Here is a 22,105-nt window from a genome sequence, read left to right as displayed (position 1 = left end):
ATAACTTCTGTTCTGGTTGTTCCTCATCCGTAGATCCCTTCTTCCAGGATTAATGCACGGTCTCTCTTGCCTAGACGTGCCACCTCTGGGGTGCCGTCCCTTCCGGGCTACTACGAAGTCGCGACGTTGGCCATATGCATATCGTATGCCTGCCTGATGAGCTTCGCAGCGTTTTCTGAGCGTGGCTTTAGGTCGCAAAGGAAGGGCTTGGGATGGCTGGTCATAGTATGTCAGGGTCCGCCGGCGCGGGGAACCAGCAGCGAGACGGCACCTTGTTATCGAGGTGATGAACTCGATCTGAGGCTCGATAATGTTTCCATCGGCGTCCTTGGTCTTCCTGACATCAAACGCAGCCAGGATATTGACCACGGCAATCCACACCATGTTGTCAGCTAGGTAGCGGCCGGGGCAGATGCTATGCACATCATGAGTCGCCGCAGTCTAAGTAGTATATCGAGGCTCACCGTCGGCCCCACCCGAAGATGCCACCCTGAGGAAACACCTCTCCCGCACCTTCGGGCTTGGGCAGGAATCGCTCTGGCTTGAAGGTCAGAGGGTCGTGGAAGTGACGCTCGTCCCAAGTGATGCTCCTAAGTTGGAAGACAAATCAATCAACTTGTCGTATAGAAGGCTGCTCAAGACCCACCTGGCGTTGGCCATGATGGTAGTGCCCTTTGGGATGTACATTCCGCGGTACTCGTCGTCTTCTGTTGCTTTATGAGGGACGCCGAGAGGAGCTACAGGGTGCCATCTGAAGAGCACAAGCATAGCTCAAAACCCTCGCTTCTTAGACAAACTAGGCCGCATACCTCATGGTCTCCTGGGCGATACATTCAATGTAGGGCAGCGAATCCCGGTCGGTGAAGTCAGGGAGACGGCTGTTTCCAACCACTCTGTCAATCTCTTCCTGGGCTTTGCGTTGGATGTCAGGGTTTGTGAGCATACATGCGATAAATGTCATTATGGTGTGCCAGGACTGTGTGTATGTCAGCGAACGAAAACCTTGAGGGCATCGCAGACTCACCGTCTCCGACCCGCCTGGTAGTGCATTAGTATTTATCGCATCAGAGCGGAGACTGGTGTAATACCCCCAAATATCATGTGCGCCACCATGCTCAAGTCGTACAGGCTCTCCGGTGTAAGTTGACCTTCCCTTGTAAGATCTTCTAGGTGCTGCGACACGAACGACTGTTTGGCAGTACCAGCAACCTATGAGAAGCAACTCAGATCATGACGTAGAGATCGGGTACGTCCACGGAGTACCAGCTGCTTTTGCACGTCGGCTACCGGCATTTGTATGTTGTGCAAAACCACCGGCTTTGTTTCTGTCACTCGGCGTTAATTATTCTTGATCTTGAGCTTCAGATGTAGTTGCACGTACCCCGTATATATTTTACGAACCAAGCACCTGGGAACCATGCGGGCAGCTTCTCAACTAGATGTTAGATGTGAGTGCGAGCGTTGTTATATCCCATGACCCCAACAACATACATATAGGAGACACATCAAGTAGCGACGGCCGACTAACATCGTGCAATACGTGAAGGATGATTTCGGCAGCCTTGAAGTACTCGTCATCGTTTGAGAGAACGCGATGGCCGTAGGAGATCTCCAGTATGATTGCAGACGAATAGCTGGCGCGTGAGTGTGAGCAAGTGTTCGACGACATGCTGTCACAATACTAACCGATGAACATAGCGATCCATTCCCACAGGATCATTGAGAAGATTGTATAGCAAAACACACGCTTCCTGCTCTTCGATAGACCTGAATGTGGACACCTTCTCCTTCTCAAAAGGCACCTGGATCATTTTGCGCAATTTTTTGAAGTATTGGCCGTATGGTACGAACACGAGCACATCTTTCCACCCGAGTCTGGTAGAGTTCTTCAGCGAATGTGTGTCTAGAAATTTAGGGACTTGCTCACCTTTCAAGCATAGGAAAGCTTGGGCGGTCAGAATACGTCAAGCTGCGCTTGTCAAGCAAGTCCATGGCCGCCTCCTCGCTGCTGAGGATTAACAGCGGCTTCCCGAGAACATTCAGCGACATGACGTCGCCGTACTGCTTGGCCCAGCCGTGAAAGACCTCCGGAGCAACGTCACTGTCTGGCATCATTCTTAGGTGTCCGATGAGAGGATCTGCAGGGGGGCCCGGAGGATAAGGCAGCCGCATACGACGGCGTCGTGTGGCCTGCACGAAGACGAGAACGGATAATGATACGAGAACGAGCAGCACTGGAAGGTCCATCGTTGGGGTCAGGGACAATGTGCGAGTAGGGTTGCACAGAGCCGTCTTAACATGTCGACTCGTGCGAAAACTCTGCAGGCCATCATGCATTATGCATCACGCTGCGTTCGCATTGAAATGATTGAGAACTGCACTTGACTTTTCGCTGGCCGCAAAACTTACGTAAGCAAAGTGCTATAAACTCATCAGCGAGATCATGATGCTCATCAGCTGGTTGATTCAAGTGTCCACGGTCACACAGACCACTGGCACACAACACCCAGGACGAACAGGAACGACATGGCTTGTGGCACATTCGATGAACGTACTACGATAGTAAGCAAAATTAACCGGAGAGGCAACGAATGAGTGGGGGAGTAATGCAAGAAGCAGATGCACCAAGTGCTGTGAACCTGTGGCCAAGGTCAGTACGGCCGGGCCTTGATACGCACAAGGCATGGACGCCGGCCTGTGCCGTACAATCGGCTGCATAATCTGCTAGATCGCGACGTCAGCCATGTGCATGTCATATGCTTGTCTGATGAGCTCTGCAGCCTCTTCCGAGCGTGGCCGCAGGTCGCATGCGAAAGGCTTGGGATGGCTATGCACAACTTGTCAATACTGGCCGACCCTAAAAGCCGGTAGCGAAACGATACCTTGTAACCACAGTGGTAAATTCGATGGAAGGCTCAACAACGTTTCCGTCGGCATCCCTAGCTTTCCCGACGTCGAACACCGCCAGGATGCGGACTATTGCAATCCACACCATGTTGTCCGCCAGGTAGCGGCCAGGGCAGATGCTGCATTTTTCATGAACTCGTGCAGCAGCTTAAGGTGATTGCAACTCACCGTCGACCCCAACCAAAGACGCCGCCCTGCGGCAGCACCTCTCCTGCACCTTCGGGCTTCGGTAGGAACCGTTCTGGCTTGAAAGAGAGCGGGTCATGGAACTTGCGCTCATCCCAGGTGATGCTCCTGTATATAGGTCAGTTAGTCAGCTTGTCGCACAGAAGACCTGACATACCTGGAGTTGGAGATGATAAGGGCGCCCTTTGGGATGTACATACCATGGTATTCGTCGTCTTCTGTCGCTCTATGAGGTGCACTGAGAGGGGCCACTGGGTGCCACCTAACAGCACATAAGTGTGATCGAAACTGGTTCTCAGGAAAGACTACATACCTCATAGTCTCCTTGACAACGCATTCAACGTACGGAAGTAGATCTCGGTCGGTGAAATCGGGGAGACGGCCGTTTCCGACCACTCTGTCGATCTCTTCTTGGGCTTTGCGTTGGATATCGGGGTTCATGAGCATACATGCGAGGAATGTCGTGATAGTGTGCCAGCTCTGCGGTCTCGTCAATGAGAATATTTTTGAGAGGCAGTGCACCGTTGGCTTACTGTCTCCGACCCGCCTGGAATTAGGTCAGTACTTTATTGCATAAGGATTAAGATCAAAATCATACCTCCGAATATCTGTTGCGCCACCATGCTCAGGTCATACAGGGTCTCCGGCGTAAGTCGACCTTCCCTCGTAAGATCTTCCAGGTGCTGAGACACAAAAGACTGCTTGGCAGTACCAGCAACCTGCACGAGGAAACTTCAATACCAGTCCAGATAGTACACACGTCGGCGAAATACCAATTGCTGTTGTACATCTGACACCGGCTTCTGTATATCATGCAAAGCCACGGGCTTCGCCTCTGTCGGCTAATGGTAAGTGTTCGTGACCTTGAGCTTCGAGGATTGTTCGACGTACCCCGTATGTATTTTACGAACCAGGCGCCTGGGAACCACGCAGGCAGCTTCTCGACTAACGGGTTGCATGTGAGTATGAGCACCACTGTATGGCATGACTCGACGACACACATATGGGAGACAGGTTAAGCAGCGACGGCCGGCCTCCTTCTTCCAACATGTGACGGAAGGTCTCGGCAGCCTTGAAATACTCGTCGTCGTCCGAAAGCACGCGATGGCCATACGCAATCTCCATCGAGATTGCAGTCGCATAACTAGACACATGACCACGAGTAAGAGCTGTTGATACATTGCCCGGACAACACTGACCGGTGAACATGGCGATCCATTCCCGCAGGGTTATTGAGAAAATTGTACAGCATAACGCAGGATTCTTGCTCCTCGATGGGTCTGAACGCGAACACCCCGTCCTTTTCCAACGGGGCCTGGAGCATCTTGCGCATTTTCTTGAAGTACTGGCCGTACTGCAAGAACACAAGCGAATCTTTCCACCCGATTCTGGCAGAGCTCATCAGGACATATATGCCTCAAAACTGGACTCCTGCTCACCTTTCATAAATGGGAAAGCTTGGACGATCGGAATAGTTCGCGCTGCGCTTGTCGAGCAGATCCGCGGCTGCCTCCTCGCTGCTGAGTATGACCAGACGTTGCCCAAGAATGTTCAGCGACATGACGTCGCCGTACTTTTTAGCCCAACCGTGGAAGACTTCCGCGCCGACGCTATTGTCAGGTAGGATCCTCAGGTGTCCAATGAGGGGGTCCGCGGGAGGTCCTGGAGGGTAGGGTAGCCGCGCTCGACGACGGCGTGCTGCCCGCACTAGGACGAGGATGCATGGGCATACAAAGATGAGTACCGTCGGGAGGTTCATTGTCGAGACCAGGTACGATGCGCAGGGGCTGTTGCGGACCCGTCTTATTTAAACAAAACATACTGACCCGTGTGCAAATACTCTGCCGGCTATCACACCGTTGCCAAATCACCAGAGCATGCGGAAGGAGTGAAGCATCGTAGAGGAAGAGTTTAACTGAGCGTGTAAATTACTATATCGGGTATGTCCCGGTCAGCTGGCCGCAAGCCTCCCGTTCCGGTTGTGCCCGTATGTTGCTTCCCTCTTCCTACACGCACCGCCTTCGAGGCCCCGCTCTCCTCGGAACCGCTAAGCTGCGGCATTGACCATGTGCAGATCGTACGCCTGCCGGATGAGCTCGGTCGCCTTCGCCGAGCGCGGCCGCAAATCGCAAGAGAAGGGCTTGGGATGACTAGCCACAGCTTAGTTGGAATCTACCCGCGCCATTAGGCTAGCAACCACACCACACCTTGTAATTGACGTCGTGAACTCGATCTGAGGCTCAACGACATTTCCGTCGGCGTCCTTGGCCTTTCCGATGTCGAATACAGCCAAGATTCTGACTATACCAATCCACACCATGTTGTCCGCAAGGTGGCGGCCAGGGCAGACCCTGAGGACCTTGTGAGTTCGTGCGGCGATTTGAGGAAACTGCGGCTTACCGTCGGCCCCACCCAAAAACGCCGCCTTGCGGGAGCACCTCTCCTGCGCCTACAGGTTTGGGCAAAAATCGCTCTGGTTTGAAAGCCAGAGGGTCGTGGAATTTGTGCTCATCCCAGGTGATGCTCCTGAGCCGGGAGGTAAGCCAGTCAGCTTGCCACACAGAATACTAGGCCTACCTGGAGTTGGCTATGACAGTAGCGCCCTTTGGGATGGACATGCCACGGTATTCGTCGTCCTCTGTTGCCTTATGAGGTATGCCAAGTGGGGCCACCGGGTGCCACCTACAAGCGTAGGGGTGTGATTCAAAACCTATCCCTCAGGAGAGACCACGTACCTCATAGTCTCCTTGACAACGCACTCAACGTATGGAAGTGAGTCTCGGTCGGTAAAGTCAGGAAGACGGCCGTCTCCGACCACTCTGTCGAGCTCTTCTTGGGCTTTACGTTGGACGTCGGGGTTCGTGAGCATGCACGCAATGAACGTCGTTATGGTGTGCCAACTCTGTGTCTATGTCAGTCGGGAGGAACCTTAGTGCATTGCACCGTCGACTCACTGTCTCAGATCCGCCTGGTGCTGGGTCAGCATCTCGCGCTGCAGAAATAGAAACAAGCTACTATACCTCCGAATATCTGGTTCGCTACCGTGGTCAGATCGTAGAGGCTCTCCGGTGTAAGTTGATCTTCCCTTTGGAGATCTTCTAGTTGTTGTGACACAAATGACTGCTTAGCGGTGCCAGCAGCCTGAAACAGCGGCGTCTATTGTTGATTAAAGCAGTAAACAGCTTGGAAGCGTACCAGTTGTTGCCGTACCACAGATACAGGGTGTTGAATGTCATGCAAGACCCTAGGTTTTATCTCTGCCAGCCGATGTTGAGTATATACGACGGCCTTAGATTCCGAAGAAAGTTGGACGAACCTTGTATGTACTTCACAAACCAAGCACCTGGGAACCAGGCAGGCAAGTTTTCAACTAAGAATTCATTTGTGAGCCTGAGACCATGGCGCCCGAGCAGTCTATCAACCAACATAAAGGGGAAACGTCTAGCAGTGAGGGCTGGCTAGCTTCGAGCAAGATATCGAGAATCCTTTCGGCAGCCTTGAGGTGTTCGTCGTCGTTTGACAGTATGCGATGGCCGTAGGCTATCTCCATGGTAATTGCAGTCGAATAGCTAGTGTCTTCATGTGAGCGAAGGCTGACGATCTACTACCGCAGCACTGACCGGAGAACATGGCGCTCCATTCCCGCAGGATCATTGAGGAAGTTATAGAGCATAACGCATGCTTCTTGCTCTTCGATAGGCCTGAACGCTGACACCTTTTCTCTTTCCAATAGCGTGTGAAGCATCTTGCGCGTTTTTTTGAAGTATTGTCCATATGACAGGAACGGGAGCGCATCTTTCCAGCCGATTCTGAAAAAGCCTCTTCAGCGCGTCGACATCTACGAAGTCGAGCTGTCACCCACCTTTCATACATGGGAAAGCTTGGACGGTCAGCATACTTCAAGCCGCGCTTGTCAAGCAGATCTGTAGCCGCCTCTTCGCTGCTTAGGATCAATAGACGCCTCCCGAGAACGTTTAGCGACATAACATCGCCGTGCTGTTTTGCCCAGTCGTGGAAGACCTCTGCGGAGACGGCTATTCCCGGCATAATCCTCAGATGTCCAATGAGGGGGTCCGCAGGAGGTCCCGGAGGGAAAGGCAGCCGCATCCCACCACGACGCGCCGCCCGCACTACAACGACAGTGCATAGGAAAATAAGAGCGAGTGCTGTCAGGAGATTCATCGTCGTCGTCAGAGACAAAGTGTCCTCTGAGGCTTTCGCGAAACTGTCATATGAGGGGGCGGTCCATCGGCGCTCAGCATCAAGGGTCTACTGCGACATTCATGAGCTAGAGGGTTTCAAGTTGACGAGAGCTGTCGTCGCCGATCTAGCGGGCTCGGACACCCCTCTGCGCATCGAATATTTAGCGCCCTTTCACTACGTCGGGAGCCCTGATAGGCTCTACCACGCAGCTCCAGCCAGTGTTGCGCGAGTTAATGACTAGTAAATGACCAGTAAATGACCAGTAAGTAGTTAATGACCTGACTAGACGAACCTAGGCTCGATACCAGCCGCCCTGTCATATATTATACAGGGCGGCTGGAAGGAGGAGTGAGGGACGAGATTTCAAACTCAGCAGGTGCCCGGAAAGGGAGGTAGAGTGCCCGCGCACGTCGAGATATTCCGCCGTACCTACAGCAAAATAGGGGGAAATAGACTTGTTTTTTGCTCATTACAACGTCGCACAGAGTCTCTAAGGCCCAACACTATGCTAGAGATGAGCTTGACGATGATCTCTGCGAAGCTGCATCCGAAAAAGTCGAGGCTCTTGCCGGGTGCAAGCCCTTCTCCTGGCAGCTCGTGTTGAACGGATGGATGTCTCGGCTTCCGGATCGTCTCAGATATGTAACGCGCTCAGTGCGAGGACACTCCTATGATAACAGTTTCGATTTTCTGATGCGGACATCACTTGTTTCACTATATAGTCTTACCCTCCTCCGGTATCACTCTGTGTGCTCTTTCCCTTTGCACCCGGAGTGAGTATTCCTTGTTGCCCTTGCATTATGCCTTATGCTCATACCGTACTAGCTTTGCCCTTGTGTGTATTGGGTACAGTATACATGTGTGCTCTTTTCCTTCACACCCAGACTTACCGGGCTTTGCCCTTGTGTGTATTGGGTACAGTATACATGTGTGCTCTTTTCCTTCACACCCAGACTTACCGGGCTTTGCCCTTGTGTGTATTAGATTGTGCCCGCATGCTCCCGCCCTCGGTCAGCCAGTTCGTGCTCGTGCAGCCATGATCGTCACTCTGCAACAACAGCTCGACAGCCTTGAATCTATACTTTGTGGTGAAGATGTCATAATTGATGCAGGAACAGGATGCAGGAAGTCTTTGTGCTTCCTGCTGGCAGTTACTCTCCATGAAGACTAGTGATTTGACTGGCTCGGCTTCAAGCCAGCAAGCCAGCCAAGCCAAGCTGGCAAGCCGCGGCTTTAGACAATAAATTTACTGTATTTAGTACTACTGTCAGAATAATCATAAGAACTTGATCAGCACCTACTTGCGGCAGGCAGATGGGCATTAACGAGAGCTGCCGTTGCAGACGCTCTGATGGATGATGCCGGGATGTCGTCAACGACCACTCTCGCGTGCACCAGACAAAAACTAGCCATAGCGAGAGAGCGAATGATCCAGGCTGCCTGGGTAATTCACTCCTGTTAGTTGTCAAGAGGCCGCCGCGGTCTTCGCGCGCTTTCGAGCGGCAAACGGCCTCCAGGTAGCACAATGCAGTCTGCAGGGTGCCCGCGTCGAGGTGCTGGGCAGTGTGCACGCCGGCGCACAAGCCTTCAGATAGGTATTAAATCGTCCATCTGAGCGCAGTGGCACGAGCATGAGAGTGCGCACGGAATGTCACGTCGCACCTCTCGCGGCTCGCCGGCACCCCTCACACCCCCGACCGTGAGAGGTGCCCGCTGCATCGTGTCAGACTTCGCTGTCCGCCACACATACACACGCCATATTCGCACATTTCATTTGGTACATTCTCTGTTTCTGCTGCTTTTCTTGTGGAGGAGGAGGAGGAATTGGCCCAGGATCTTGCTGAGATGACCTTGAATGCGCAGGAGGTTTCCAGTTAGGGCTCTTGGAACCATGATCATTTAGACAACAGCGATATATAATTATACAGATAGCTTTGATAATGTACGATGTGGAGATGTGCCAATAATACAAGCATTGCGCCGACAGTTTCCTTGTTTGTATGAGGTTCGAGTTTCTGAGCGACTTGATTAATGTTCCACATCCATATTATACCTCAGAGTATGTATTCGTACCTTTTTTCATGCAATAAAACCATTTACATGTTGTACATGACTGTGTGTCTACGTGTGGCAGCTGTGAAACTGTTGACAAGGTCAATCCACAGCACCTGCCTAATCAGGACGCAAGCCGCGGCCCAAGCCAAAGCCGAGCCAGTCAAATCACTACTGATAAGATACAGTAGTCAATGACTAGTCACGATAGTTAACCTTTACCTGGTTACTCGGTTCGTTAACCAACCAACACTGGCTCCAGCACAATCTGCGGCGCTACCAGAGTTCCATAATATCAGAAAGTCGCGTAGCTCATTCTCAGGAATGGAATAATGTGGCAGCCTGAAGCAATCTCAGGCTAGATAATCTCGCCGGATGCACGCGCCAGTCCGGCCAGGGCTACGTTATCGCCCACGACTTGAAGAAGCCAGAACAAATTTGCAACATAACGGTATATTCAGCTTATGCACTTAGGGTAAGCGTCTGGCTGTCCCCCGTATGCAGATTTTCTCTCGTAAGATCAGTGCTCGATTTGCTTCGCCCAGACCTTCGAGGCCTCGCCCTCTCTGGAAAATCGCTAAGTTGTAGCGCCAGCCATGTGCAGGTCGTAGGCCTGCCTGATGAGCTCGGCAGCCTTTTCCGAGCGTGGCCGCAAATCGCAAGGGAAGGGTTTAGGATGGCTAATCACAGCTCATTTAGAATCTGCCATTCTAGTGAGCCAGTGGGCGGACAGTACCTTGAGAGAGACGTGATAAACTCGATCCGCGGCTCGATTATACTTCCATCTGCGTCCTTGGCCTTCCCAATGTCGAACACGGCTAGAATGCGGACAATGCCAATCCATATCATGTTGTCCGCCAGGTAGCGACCGGGGCAGACGCTGCGGATCCTATGAGCTCAGGCAGCGGCTGGAGCAAACTGTAGCTCACCGACGGCCCCAACCAAAGGCACCACCTTGAGGCAATACCTCTCCTGCACCTTCAGGCTTGGGCATGAACCGTTCTGGCTTGAAAGAGCGAGGCTCATGGAACTTGCGCTCGTCCCAGGTAATGCTCCTATATCGGGAGACGAATCGACCAGTTTAACGTATAGAAGACTGTTCAAGACCCACCTGGCGTTGGCTATAACAAAGGCGCCCTTTGGTATGCACATACCGCGATATACGTCATCCTCTGTTGCGCTATGGGGTAAGCCGAGCGGGGCCACCGGCTGCCACCTACAGAATATTGAGCATGCTTGGGATTCCTGTTGGCGAAAAATCAGTCTACATACCTCATAGTCTCCTTCACAACGCATTCAATATATGGAAGTAAGTCTCGGTCGGTAAAGTCAGGAAGACGGCCGTTTCCGACCACTCTATCGATCTCTGCCTGGGCTTTGCGTTGGACGTCGGGGTTTGTAAGCATGCATGCGATAAACGTTGTTATTGTGTGCCAGCTCTATGCCTGTGTCAGTGGTGGGGGGACAGCGCAGCGCATCATAGACTCACTGTCTCGGACCCGCCTGGTGCCAGGTCAGTACTTCTTTTTGTGGAGATAGAGACAGGCTGCTATACCTGCAATAATCTGACTTGCCGCCATGCTCACGTCGTATTGGCTCTCCGATGTAAGTCGGCCTTCCCGCTGAAGATCTTCTAAATACTGCGACACGAACGACAACTTAGCGGTGCCAGCGGCCTGCGAGAGGAAGGTTAAATGCTACTGAGACAGCAAACAAGTCGGGGGCGCACCAGCTGCTCCTGCACCATAGATACTGGGTGTAGGATGTCATGCAAGATCACGGGCTTCGTCTCTGCCAGCAGCCTTGAGCGTTCAGTCAGGTTGAAGTTCGAGGAACACTAGGCGTACCCTGTATGAACTTCACAAACCAAGCACCTGGGAACCAGGCAGGCAGGTTCTCAACTGGGGGTTATGTGTGAGTTCAAGATCACTGTATAACATCGTAAAGTCGACCACTAACATATTGGAGATACGTCCAACAGCGAGGGCCGGCTGGCGTCATGCAAGGCGTCGAAAATCCTCTTGGCGATCTTGAGGTACTCGTCATCGCTTGAAAGTACGCGATGGCCGTAGGCGATCTCCATGCTAATTGCAGTCGCATAGCTAGATATCTCTGCGTGAGCAAGTGAGAGCTGATACTTTGTCGCCCACAACACTAACCGGTGAACATGATGGTCCATCCCGGCAGGATCATGGAGGAAATTATAAAGCATAACACATGTTTCTTGCTCTTCGATAGGCCTAAATGCTGATACCGTTTCCTTTTCAAGCGGTGCTTGAAGCATCCTACGCATTTTTCTGAAATATGGACCGTATGGCAAGAATCCGAGTGCGTCCTTCCAACCAATTCTGGCGTAGTAGTCGTGACCTCAGCAAGTTGGTATTCAGAGAGTTAACTTATCACCTACTTTTCATACAGGGGAAAGCTCGGGCGGTCAGCATAGTTCGCGCTGCGCTTGTCGAGCAAGTCTGTGGCCGCCTCCTCGCTGCTGAGTATTACTAGACGCTTCCCGAGAATGTTCAGCGACATGACATCGCCATGCTGTTTTGCCCAGTTGTGGAAAACCTCCGGAGAGATGCTGTTGTCCGGCATGATTCTTATGTGTCCAATGAGGGGATCCGCAGGGGGTCCCGGAGGGTAAGGTAGTCGCGCTCGGCGGCGATACGCTACCTGCAGCAGGGAGAGGACAAACAAAAATACGAGCACAAACGCCGCTACGAGACTCATGGGGGACCTGAAACAGAGTGCGGAAGGGCTTTTGGCCAAGTCTTATAGGGAAGCAGACTACCAGCGCTCTCAGGCTGGCTCACGCGAACTCGGCAAGCCCCAAACCAAAATCTGAGACAGGCGCAAGAGTCCTTTAAATGTTTTAGAATTGGGTATGGGCGGTTTACGTCAATACCAGGCGGTATACCGAACGTTTAGACTGAACGACCCCCACCTGGGCCACCAGGCACAATCGCGCGTGGTCACCGGACATCCGCTGTAGGCGCCTGCCTGTAGACAGTCGCGGAGGTTGAGTTGATGAGTACAGGTAATAGCAACCTGATACAAATTAATAGACTCACTTTGCGAAGCATTTGAATCACTACCCTTTGGTAAGCAAGTCAGCGCTCAGATCTCAGGTTTGGCTCGGACCACAAGCTCAGGCCGAGCACAAATATCACTGTTACCCTTCTGGCGGTTCGGCGATCTGCAATGCGTCAGATTTCACATCGAAGCGTACATACAGAAGAGAGGGCAAGCATTTAGTACTTCTGCACTGCGCCTTTACTTTTTGCGTGCTCCTCTCGGAACGTATGCGTCCATGTGTAGGCCACATAATGGGGTGGCATCCATGGCATGATTGTCGACTCAGTGATGTACAAGGACTGAAACCAAGACCAAATCTTCAAACAGAAGTCGTTGCATCAGCAATCTGCGCCAGATCGTATGCCTTTCTGATCAACGCGACTGCCTCCTTTGAGTGAGGCTGAATATCACAAGGGAACGGCAGAGGATGACTGAACACGAAGTTTTCTGTTAGAGATCGTCTGTTAACATAACAGAGCGGTTGGCATACCTAGTCATGGCGTGGACAAATTTAAGCTCAGGTTCTATCAGGTTCTATCTCTTCACCATTTTCGTCTTTCATCTTGGAAATGGTGAAAACGGTGAGAATCCGCGCTATGGCGAGCCAGACTGCGTGGTCAGCTAGGAAGCGACCGGGGCAGATGCTGGAAAGAGATTTGAGATAAGATGCGCACAAGACGTCAAGTGACTTACCGTCCTCCCCAGCCAAAGATGACACTAGGTGAAAGCACCTCCCCCGCGCCTAATGGCTTGGGGAGGAACCGCTCCGGTCGGAAAAGGCGTGGGTCGTGGAACTTCCTCTCGTCAAGAACCATTGTGCTAGTGTGGGAAAGCGGCGTTTAGTAGACCGCCTCTTCTGTAAACCCTTTTACCTACTTACGTGGCGTTTGATATAATTGTTGCATCCCCAGGCATGAACATGCCGCGATACGTGTCATCGACCTGCACCCTGTGCGGGACGCCGAGAGGTGCAATGGGGTGCCACCTGGAGGGAAGAAGCGTCAGGTTGCTTCAATTTATCACCGCCTCGTATGCGTACCTCATCGTCTCCTGTACGATGCACTCGACATATGGTAATGAGTCGCGATCAGTGAAATCAGGGAGTCTACCGTTCCCAACGATACTGTCAATTTCCTCTTGGCCTTTGCGCTGCGCTTCGGGATTGAGGAGCATACATGCAAAGAAGAGAGTGACTGTGTGCCAAGTCTGCACAGTTGTCAGAACGGGTAACGCAGAAAAGGGGTGGGGGGAATAACATACCGTCTCCGTCCCGCATGTTACAATCTGGAACGCGGTGAGCTCAACATCACGCAAGAGTTCCGCCGAAAGCTTGCCCTCTTACGGAGACTAAGTGTGAAATGATACTGAAGCAAACCATTTCTTTCCGCACGATGTAGACTGGGTCTTCGATCATATGTTATATAAACGGCGTCACCTCTATTGCAGTCGCGCAATGATATACGATAAGCATTTCAGACATGCAGTATCAAGCGCGCGTACCTTTGACGAATCTCTTGAACCATGCTCCTGGAAACCATGCAGGTAGCTTGCCAACTTGTGGACCGTGGTAAGCGTATAGCATAGAGTTTTGGACGAGCAGATAGTCTCTACACACAGAGAGGAGAGATATCCAGTAACGACGGCTGAGCGCTGCGTTCGAATATGGGAAACAATCGCAGTACATCGCGGAAAACGGCATCGTCATTTGATCTTATATGGTATCCATAGGTGATGTCCATTATAATGGTAGAAGAGTAGCTGCACAGCTGCTCTCACTCAATGCATCATTTCGAATTTTTAAGACGCGTACCAATGCACCAGCTGTTCCATATATGTGGGGTCTTGCAGCAGCTCCTTCAGAAAAATAGCGAATGCACGGCCTTGAATAATGGGCTTGCATTCGGGCATCTTGTTCTTTTCGAGGAAGAGCTGAATCGTCTTGCGTGCTTTTCGGAAGGATGAGCCATATGGCATAAGGCCTAACCAGTCTTTCCAGCCCAGTCTGTAGCATGTCAATACGTGAGAGAAGTCGACTATTGACATTGAGCTTACCTCTCTTGCAAAGGGAACGATGACCGGTCGCTGTAGATTGAGCTGCGCTTATCGAGAAGATCGGAGGCGGCGTCTTCACTGCTGAGAACTACAATAGGCTTGCCAATGACTTCCAAATACATGACATCGCCATAACGTCGAGACCAGTCGTAAAAGATCTGGTGAGCGGTGTTGGGTGGTGGCATAATCCTGAGATGTCCGATAAAAGGATCCGCGGGTGGCCCTGGCGGATAGGGCAAGTTCGACCTTCTCGTTGCAAATTTTCTCCATAATATAGCAGAGAGTATCACGCACGCAGAAATGACGAAAAGCGACGTCCTTGCGGGATGGCGACTGAAACTGGGGGCCTGATCATATACGGCGAAGGGAAAACCAAGTCGGCGGATAGTTTCAGCATTGCCCGGATCGGTACAGAGCGAACTTCTTAGTGTGAACACAGCCGGTAGTTTGACAGCAAAGCTCTCATGCAAGCATTTGTCCTCCCGCGCGCGACGACTGGGGCCGTCGTGTCTGGTGATTTGTACAATCCCCGAAGCCCAGATTGATGGCGGCGTTGAACCTGCCAGGACGCGTCTGTGGCGCGTCTTCAGATTACCGCGACACTCGTTTTCACGTCTCTCCCGCTGCACACAAAAGTCAAAGTCGTCAGCAGTCTTCCGCATATCCACTCAACATGGTCTCTGCTTATCGAGCTGATGCCTTGCGCGACCCAACTGCAGAGCTGAAGGAGCTGTTCGCCGCGCATTCGACTGTGCAGGACTTTGCCTCACAGGTAACAAGGCACTTCTCGAGTGTGTTCAGTTCAGATGGAGCATTTTCCGAGGTACGCCAATCCTTTTATTGAGACGGCCCAACTGTCTAATTGTGCACAGATTCCAACATTAGACGTGCGAAACCCGCCAGAGTCGTATCGCGACAGGTCCCTCGTCCGCTTCCGAGCGATGGTTCAAGACACGTCGCCTTCGCCCGGAATGTATTTGCGCAGAAAAGCGTCAGGCTCCCTTGGAGGGTGGGGGCTACATGAAGACACTCCCGGCGATGATGATCAGAATGTCGATGTCAGCGAATTGAGAGAATGCACCACGGTCTGGGCCGTCAGTATACCTGGAGAGTCAGACTGGTGTTTCGAGGAGCTCAGCGGTCCAAGTGAACGTAAGTAGTGTCGCTATATGTGATGGTTCCTTTGCCAACTCGGCGAGAACAGAAAGCCCACATGTCCATGTACCATTGAAGTCGTATAAATACCCCGACCATGAAGGTTCCCATGTGGGCGTGCAAGTGAAGGTACGGAAGAGCTGTTATGTCAACATGACTCATGACTCATATGAATAGCTCTACGACCTGGACGCGGCAGAACGGCTAAAGTCAGCGGACCTTGCAACTTTTGTCGGCATTTTAACGAAAGAGCCGTATGTTCCTGCGCTCTTTGTGCTGTCTCCACCTAACGCTTATTCTCGACCAGGATGGATATCGAAGCCGAGTCTCCCCCAGAAGTTCCAACCCTTCATGTGCTTTTCACCCGGCCTCACGAACGTTCGTTAGTTCAAAGACCGTATCCTTCTGCCAGTTCTCTTTCGGTTCGTGAAGAGTTAGTTAACTGGATAGCATTAGAAGCCCTTGGAGGAGATGTTGACGCAGCTGAATGGATTCTTCTTGCAAGCATCGCGAGAGTGTAAGGCATCGACGCTCTTGGATAACCGCTGACCCTAACTTTGTTGCCAGTCAATCACGAAATCCACCCCTTCTCCCTCCCTCCGTCACACTGTTCCAGTTTCCTTCTCCGCCTGTCCCCTCGTTGGCAGCTGGATCCGAGGACCAGACCCCAATACTCCCCACACCTGCTCTATCTCACGTCCTCTCACTTTTACTGCCTCTCGCTCAAACGCTTCCACTGTCACTGGCGACTCTTAACAAGGTCCCTTTCTCACCCGAAAGCAAGGATGAAGACCTCCACTCAGGTGCTCTGCAATTACCTCACGGCTCCATGCTGCTGGTCACGGAGGGAGGAGTCAGGGAAGGGAAGCTTATCGAGAGAGGTGTGTCTTCTGTGAAAGCCCAGCCCCTCCCACCACCCCGGCTGACGGTTAATTATGCCGGCAACGCAGGACTTGTGAACATTAACGCACTTCAAGAGGTACTCTCCTCCCAAACTCTCACCTACGCTTTCCCTTTTAGTTCATTTTCCTTCCCCACCGACATCGGCTGCATCATCCTCACCGAAGGCAAGAAGAGCGCGTTTTTCAAGACCGACATCTCTGTGCCCTTCCAGCCCAGTTCCTCTCGTCCTACTGACGTCTCGAATCTGTATAAGCCTGCGTCAGACCTTGTGCTGCCCGAGGCAGACAAGATTGCCGCGTTCCGGGATTGGATTGTCGGTGCTCAGCACGGGAAAGTGCAGGTCAGCGTCGCAACTTCGGAGGTATATCTCAACCATCGGGTGTTTAGCGGAAGACGCATCTCATGATACGTTCCTGTAGCATATTCAACAAGACTTCGTTGGCGACCGCCAGAAGGACAGGACAATCACATCGGACGACCTCATTCGGCGGATGACAGTCGCCAAGTGCGTACACATCACGTTAAGCCCATTGTTTCTCAACTGGATACTGAGCGCCGTTTTCGCAGGCTATATGCACTTTCGATGCATCAGACTGAGCTCACAATCGATGTTTGGGAGCGCGCGAAGGCGTTTGACGAGCGTCGCAGGGCGCGACTCACCGCTCTGTGAATTATTTCTTCCACACACAATAGCCCATATGCGCTCTATGTAGCCTTAATTCCTTGATTTGTCCAATTACAATGTTAAACGTGTCTGTGTGGGTGGTCAGGACTACGGAATACCGAGGTTATTCTTGTCGGCTTCCATCCACCCGTCCGCGAGCTCTGCGACAACACGTCCCAGCAGCACAGAAACGTGCGCGGCGTCCTTGCCGCTGCCCTCCAGATAGTATTTGATCTACACCAAAAGCGACATCAATGTCCTCATTCCTGACCCCACGGTGACACAAAACGCACCTTGGGCTCCGTCCCGCTCGTGCGCGTCGTCAGAGTGATCTTCGTGCCGTCCGCTGGCGACTCGGCCCTGAACTGGATCATATGCCCGGACGAGAGCGGCAGCGCAGGCTTGTACGTCGGCGGGTTTGCGCTGTCGTAGCCGACCGTGAGGTCGCGGACGCTCGTGACCTGCAGGCCTGCGAGTGTCGGCGGGTACGCCGGGCGCAGCGCGGTGCCGCACCCGTCCCAGTTGCGGACCCGCGCGAAGATGCGGTCGATCGTCTTTGGGTCTGTGCAGACGAAGTAGCTGTTCAGTGTCTGGAAGTAGCCGTAGCTGCGGGTGTGAGTTGGTGAGCGGGTGTGGGTAAGCGAAGGGATAGGCTGTGACGGACCGCGAGTATAGATCCTGCAGGTGTTGGCTTGCGCTCTTGCCCGCGCGATGCAGAGACGCGACGAGCTCTGCGAACATCATCTGCGCGAACCCCTCAATATTTGCTGCGGTCGAGAGACGATAGAGCTTACGCTCGCCGCCACGCCGTCTTTGTCCCGGATCTCGCTGCCGAACATGTACCCGATAGCTTCCTCATAGCCGAACGGCACCTCGTAACCCTCTTGCTCGAGGTTGAGGGCCGTGTTACCAATGAACTTGAAGCCTGACAGTCGTGTAATCAAAAACTGCTGCGCTAGAATGAGTAAGAAAATGAACCTGTTAGGCATTCAACAAACTTGAAGCCTTCTGCGGCCGCCATTGCCTCGACCATCTTCGAGCTAACGGTCGACGCGACCATGGCGAGTTTGTCTATATGGAGCCCTGTCGGCAAGTGTTCGGTCTTGTGCTGAGGTACGCACTCAGAGGCTTGCCGGACGCCTTATATTTGTCCAAGACAGCGCTGGCGAAGAGCGCACCCAGCTGGTCTCCCGTGAACGCGATCCACTTTCCGTCCGGCCTGCGAGAGGAACTAGTGTTAGCCCATGAAATGCGACAGGAGGGCCTCGTACCCTCGTTCTGCAGCAGAGAAACGGTCCGCGTCGGGATCTTGCGCGAGGACGTAGTTGACGCCGACCCGGTCGCCGGTCGCCAACGCCAAATCCTGCAAAGAGGTCAATACTATCTGGCGACCAATAAATGTGAAGCCTACCAGAGCTCCTGCGAGGACTTGAGAGGCCCGCGTCAGGCTATTCCAGAACAAAACACTCACCGTGTTCCTCAGGATTGGGGAACTTGACCGTCGGGAACTCGGGATCAGGCGACTGCTGCTCTGCTACCGCGACGAAGGGTTCGAAGCCGAAGCGGCGGAACGCTTCAACCATGAACGGGTGGCTGACACCGTGCATCGAGGTATTGACGAACTTGATCGGCGTGGACGAGTTGCTCGATCTGGAGCAAGGTGAGTAGTCCGCGAGCAAGTACCAATAGAACTGGAGTACTTCGCTGTTGATAGCGCTGCAAGAGATTCGAAGTAGGCTTGTTTCATTTCTTCGGTATGGTCGAGACAAAGGGGCGAGGAGGTCAGTTTAGATACGTCCCAGGCCATAGGCTCAAGATTAGCCTTGATAGCTCCTGAAATTCCTTCGTCATGCGGAGAGATGATCTACACCGTAGTCACTGTCAAGTTCGAATCAGAACGAGTGCACGATAAACGTACCTGGACTGCATTCTCCCAATACACCTGTGAATCGTCTTAGTGATAATTCATAACAAATGCAACTTCGAGCTCACTTTGTAACCATTATCATTCTGCACGATAAGAAGAAAATGTGAGAAAGGAGGTCGGCGTGGGGTAAAATCACAAACCTTCGGGTTATGGCTAGCTGAAACCGTGTCAGAAGGAGTACGATAAGTGATAGGTAGAGTTACCTGTGATCATAACACCGCATGCCGCATTCAGCCTCCTAACACTGAACGGGACCCTGTTGACATCTTAGCAAGGAGATAATCGAACCAAGTAGAAGGGACACACAATGGCGTGTGTACAAGGCCTTCATGGAGGTACACTTTGACATCCTTAGCCAAAAACGCTGCAGCTGTGAGTTGTGCCCAGTGGCCAGAGTGATGCCTGTGGTCGTGGCCAATAACGATACCGCGCTCGCGGGCACCTTTCACGTTGGCGAGGACGTACGCGCAGAGACCCTTGTACGCAAACCTTAGAATCGGGGAAGATTTGATGCATGATACATTTAACTGAGACGCCTGGATAATTATGAGGTCGTTCATCCTGTTCCAGCCGGCTTCCATCCGACCGCGAAGACCTGCAAGGCCCGCGTCGGTCTGTGCTCAGAACTCCCTCCCCCTGACCTGACAGAAATAACTCACCGGCTGTACCAAATTCAATCCGAGATCTTTAGTGCATCTATAAGTAACAAAAGGGGTTATGCGCGAGGGAGAATGCCACATACCGCATCCGCCTGTCCAGCTCGGCCAGATCGCCGCGATCTACGAGAGCCTGAATTTCCCGTCGAGTTTCTTCATTCTGTTATGGCACTGTATAAATCAAACGCAGCTGCAGTCAAATAAACACCCGCTACCTTGTCCAAGCGCAACCATTCGTCTACGAGCTTCTGTAACTCCGCGTCCATGATGTTCCTCAATGACAAGTCGCTGGTAGGCGCTTCTGCGGAGGCCGACATCGGCAACTGCCGGGAGCATGGCGGCCTGCCGGCGCCGGGGGCTTTGTGGCGTTTTCTGAAACTGATGTGCCCCGCGGCTGCCACCGCGCGGAAGTTGGATTTGACTGCCATGTAGTAAGTTTTCCAGCTTCGCATGTCCTGAATTCTTTTGCTGAAACAAAATGCAACGCTAAAGGTCGCTAAAAGTGGTCACCTTTGGGTATGGCAAAAGCTGCGTGGGCCAGCGGAACGCTCGGTCGAGGACTCGAGGGCAAGGCTCACTTGGGACCGAGGGGAGACAGGCTTTGCCGATTGGCTCGATACTGAACGCCTCGTCTGATGGATGGGACGCGGCGATATTATGCGTGCCGTACGTCGTCGGATGCGCCTCCCGCTCCGCGGCATGTCTTTTGTCGTGCATCACTGGAAGACGAGGGTCTGGAATCACCCATCCAGGGCTGCCAAGCTCACGATGGATAGTCTCATTAGCAGTGAAGGTTCACAGTTGGCGAGCGTGGAGACCTGGTCGCACAGCCTAAGCAACTCCAGGAGGTGCATGTCTTTTCCAGGCTTCCGGCCGCGCAGGATTGATGGGACCAGCACGTCTGGTGACGTGTCATGCTTATCTGTTTGCAATCGCTCTGCGCAGACAACAGTTGACACATTCCGGCTCTCACGGGTTCGCTGCGGCTTCCATGAGCGATATTACCTGTAGCTGTGCATGATTAAAATGCAAGTATCTGGCCTTTTGCCTTGCCGGACGAAGCTTATGACACTCTGCTTGCAGGGTAGAACATAAATACCCTTGACCGCCTGGCAATTCCGGTAAACGCGAGCCTCCTTGGGAAAAAAACAGCGGGGACTCCGCGGACAAAGGCGGACGCATCGTAACAGCTCTTGTCCCTATCTTGCACGTAGGACGCCGCCGCCACCCATTCCCGTAAGCTTCGCCTCCTGCAATATGAAGTACGCCACTGCGCGGTGACCATGGAGCCGACAAGCAAGGCCCGCATCTTCTCGAAACACTAATTGCGATGTCAAGTAGGCCCGATTCACTCCCGCATCGGCATCAAGGCACGACCAAACGATTGGTGGGATGGATTAAACGAAGGTGTGTCCTGCGCAGTTCCAGAGCGTTACCATGTGCCTTAACCGGTCTGTCCGCGCTAGACACAGACACCGATGTATGATTGCGGCGTCGCTTTACCTTCATAATACGCAATCCAAGGCAACAGTGGTGTCATCTGGATCAGGGAGGCTCCCCGATCCAATGATTGCCTGCGCTTGCCATGACATGTACGAGATATGCTCCATGCCGTCTGTCTACTAGTCCAAAGCTTATCACTGTAATGTTAGATGGCATCCTGTGGTACCGCTCCGTGCATTGTCATTGGCTATCATAGACTGTCTAAGCGCTTTCCTGGGTTGGCCGGCATCGAGTTGCGCACAGCCACTGTTGTTGAGCTGACTGCTGCCTTGTTCGTTGTTTGCAGGCGAGTGCTCATCAATTCCGGATTTGTGACCCAAAACACCCCTAACGACGACCTTGCCATGGCGTGGATGAGGTAGTTACGCGTCTTGTATGTTCTGACATGGCAGCATTTGTCCTGTACGGCACTCGTGCACGCAGAGTCATGGCCTGCGAGATTGAAAAAACGAGCGAGGCTAGTGGATTGCCTCAGAAGGCGCGGTAATTGTGGACTAAGCCAGGTGAGCGCCGCCGCCTTGCGTGCTCACTGTCATGCTGACGACAAGCAGTACAAAGTGGCACGGTCCAGCCGACCGAACAAAAGCGAGTGCATGCAATCCGGCAACTTGCCAAGATTTCAGGTGAGTCCTTGGAGCTCCTGCACAGGCGACGATGTAGCGACTACCTCCGACGACCCTCAAACTTTGTCGAGCTCGGTAGCGGTAGTTCTGTGTCTCAGTGTGCCTGCTCCGAGAGGCTGAGCCTGATGGTTATGGCGCATGGAGTCGAGGGCTAAGACCATGGTGATCGAATCGATCACGTCTATGCCCTGATTGGGCAATA

The 22,105-nt window shown here is 52.7% G+C and overlaps 8 protein-coding genes across 8 annotated transcripts; 1 reads left to right on the top strand and 7 right to left on the bottom strand.

Annotated features, from left to right (window-relative positions):
- Window positions 1-110: 110 nt before the first annotated feature.
- Window positions 111-2,247, bottom strand: PHACADRAFT_195823 (uncharacterized protein; the record flags this gene model as incomplete). The annotated part of the gene is made up of 12 exons (XM_007396027.1): window positions 111-216; window positions 272-415; window positions 465-590; window positions 647-751; window positions 810-976; window positions 1,025-1,038; window positions 1,089-1,209; window positions 1,264-1,325; window positions 1,382-1,435; window positions 1,492-1,634; window positions 1,687-1,875; window positions 1,928-2,247. The coding sequence occupies 12 exons, from the start codon at window positions 2,245-2,247 to the stop codon at window positions 111-113; spliced, it is 1,551 nt and encodes a 516-aa protein (XP_007396089.1).
- Window positions 2,248-2,513: 266 nt separating this feature from the next.
- On the bottom strand, window positions 2,514-4,979 carry PHACADRAFT_256631 (uncharacterized protein). The gene is made up of 12 exons (XM_007396026.1): window positions 4,533-4,979; window positions 4,293-4,481; window positions 4,095-4,237; window positions 3,985-4,038; window positions 3,867-3,928; window positions 3,692-3,812; window positions 3,627-3,640; window positions 3,407-3,573; window positions 3,251-3,355; window positions 3,076-3,201; window positions 2,883-3,026; window positions 2,514-2,827 (listed from the first exon to the last, which is right to left on the bottom strand). Exons 1-12 carry the CDS (start codon window positions 4,850-4,852, stop codon window positions 2,725-2,727), a joined length of 1,548 nt encoding a protein of 515 aa, XP_007396088.1. The 5' UTR covers window positions 4,853-4,979; the 3' UTR covers window positions 2,514-2,724.
- A 161-nt stretch (window positions 4,980-5,140) lies between these two features.
- PHACADRAFT_195821 (uncharacterized protein) lies at window positions 5,141-7,275 on the bottom strand (the record flags this gene model as incomplete). The annotated part of the gene is made up of 12 exons (XM_007396025.1): window positions 5,141-5,243; window positions 5,301-5,444; window positions 5,494-5,619; window positions 5,671-5,775; window positions 5,829-5,995; window positions 6,048-6,061; window positions 6,114-6,249; window positions 6,304-6,350; window positions 6,410-6,463; window positions 6,520-6,662; window positions 6,714-6,902; window positions 6,956-7,275. The coding sequence occupies 12 exons, from the start codon at window positions 7,273-7,275 to the stop codon at window positions 5,141-5,143; spliced, it is 1,548 nt and encodes a 515-aa protein (XP_007396087.1).
- A 2,473-nt stretch (window positions 7,276-9,748) lies between these two features.
- Window positions 9,749-12,075, bottom strand: PHACADRAFT_209296 (uncharacterized protein; the record flags this gene model as incomplete). The annotated part of the gene is made up of 12 exons (XM_007396024.1): window positions 9,749-10,028; window positions 10,085-10,228; window positions 10,278-10,403; window positions 10,460-10,564; window positions 10,621-10,787; window positions 10,838-10,851; window positions 10,904-11,024; window positions 11,078-11,139; window positions 11,196-11,249; window positions 11,308-11,450; window positions 11,508-11,696; window positions 11,756-12,075. 12 exons carry the CDS (start codon window positions 12,073-12,075, stop codon window positions 9,926-9,928), a joined length of 1,548 nt encoding a protein of 515 aa, XP_007396086.1. The 3' UTR covers window positions 9,749-9,925.
- Window positions 12,076-12,899: 824 nt separating this feature from the next.
- On the bottom strand, window positions 12,900-14,935 carry PHACADRAFT_184539 (uncharacterized protein). The gene is made up of 10 exons (XM_007396023.1): window positions 14,473-14,935; window positions 14,231-14,422; window positions 14,036-14,178; window positions 13,921-13,974; window positions 13,763-13,824; window positions 13,681-13,704; window positions 13,460-13,626; window positions 13,301-13,405; window positions 13,114-13,239; window positions 12,900-13,064 (listed from the first exon to the last, which is right to left on the bottom strand). Exons 1-10 carry the CDS (start codon window positions 14,655-14,657, stop codon window positions 12,938-12,940), a joined length of 1,185 nt encoding a protein of 394 aa, XP_007396085.1. The 5' UTR covers window positions 14,658-14,935; the 3' UTR covers window positions 12,900-12,937.
- Window positions 14,936-15,145: 210 nt separating this feature from the next.
- Window positions 15,146-16,936, top strand: PHACADRAFT_95582 (uncharacterized protein; the record flags this gene model as incomplete). The annotated part of the gene is made up of 6 exons (XM_007396022.1): window positions 15,146-15,295; window positions 15,345-15,624; window positions 15,677-15,756; window positions 15,805-15,881; window positions 15,935-16,144; window positions 16,195-16,936. 6 exons carry the CDS (start codon window positions 15,146-15,148, stop codon window positions 16,934-16,936), a joined length of 1,539 nt encoding a protein of 512 aa, XP_007396084.1.
- A 2-nt stretch (window positions 16,937-16,938) lies between these two features.
- Window positions 16,939-20,043, bottom strand: PHACADRAFT_144538 (uncharacterized protein; the record flags this gene model as incomplete). Its single annotated transcript, XM_007396021.1, has 18 exons — window positions 16,939-17,428; window positions 17,488-17,800; window positions 17,859-17,938; window positions 17,989-18,119; window positions 18,173-18,265; window positions 18,316-18,413; window positions 18,466-18,557; window positions 18,655-18,844; window positions 18,895-19,058; window positions 19,113-19,136; window positions 19,187-19,204; window positions 19,262-19,278; window positions 19,325-19,377; window positions 19,428-19,597; window positions 19,643-19,716; window positions 19,781-19,806; window positions 19,864-19,937; window positions 19,993-20,043. 18 exons carry the CDS (start codon window positions 20,041-20,043, stop codon window positions 17,303-17,305), a joined length of 1,794 nt encoding a protein of 597 aa, XP_007396083.1. The 3' UTR covers window positions 16,939-17,302.
- Window positions 20,044-20,831: 788 nt separating this feature from the next.
- On the bottom strand, window positions 20,832-21,181 carry PHACADRAFT_256623 (uncharacterized protein). The gene has a single exon (XM_007396020.1). The coding sequence runs from the start codon at window positions 21,084-21,086 to the stop codon at window positions 20,841-20,843; it is 246 nt and encodes an 81-aa protein (XP_007396082.1). The 5' UTR covers window positions 21,087-21,181; the 3' UTR covers window positions 20,832-20,840.
- Window positions 21,182-22,105: the final 924 nt, after the last annotated feature.

Source organism: Phanerochaete carnosa, assembly GCF_000300595.1.
Source record: "Phanerochaete carnosa HHB-10118-sp unplaced genomic scaffold PHACAscaffold_5, whole genome shotgun sequence".
NCBI lineage: Eukaryota > Fungi > Basidiomycota > Agaricomycetes > Polyporales > Phanerochaetaceae > Phanerochaete > Phanerochaete carnosa.
The sequence above is the reverse complement of the archived record's forward strand: the minus strand, read 5'-3'. Positions and strand labels throughout refer to the sequence as shown.

Excerpts from the sequence above, each read along its gene's own strand:
- PHACADRAFT_256623 (XM_007396020.1), bottom strand. The coding sequence starts at position 21,086 with ATGCGGGCCTTGCTTGTCGGCTCCATGGTCACCGCGCAGTGGCGTACT.
- PHACADRAFT_184539 (XM_007396023.1), bottom strand. The coding sequence starts at position 14,657 with ATGCCACCACCCAACACCGCTCACCAGATCTTTTACGACTGGTCTCGA. Across the intron at positions 13,825-13,920 it reads GTTCAAGAGATTCGTCAAAG|ACCCAGTCTACATCGTGCGG; the intron begins GTACGCGCGCTT and ends ATATGATCGAAG. Across the intron at positions 13,240-13,300 it reads ACAATTATATCAAACGCCAC|CACAATGGTTCTTGACGAGA; the intron begins GTAAGTAGGTAA and ends TTCCCACACTAG.
- PHACADRAFT_256631 (XM_007396026.1), bottom strand. The coding sequence starts at position 4,852 with ATGAACCTCCCGACGGTACTCATCTTTGTATGCCCATGCATCCTCGTC. Across the intron at positions 4,482-4,532 it reads AGCTTTCCCATTTATGAAAG|AATCGGGTGGAAAGATTCGC; the intron begins GTGAGCAGGAGT and ends GAGCTCTGCCAG. Across the intron at positions 3,356-3,406 it reads GTTGTCAAGGAGACTATGAG|GTGGCACCCAGTGGCCCCTC; the intron begins GTATGTAGTCTT and ends ATGTGCTGTTAG.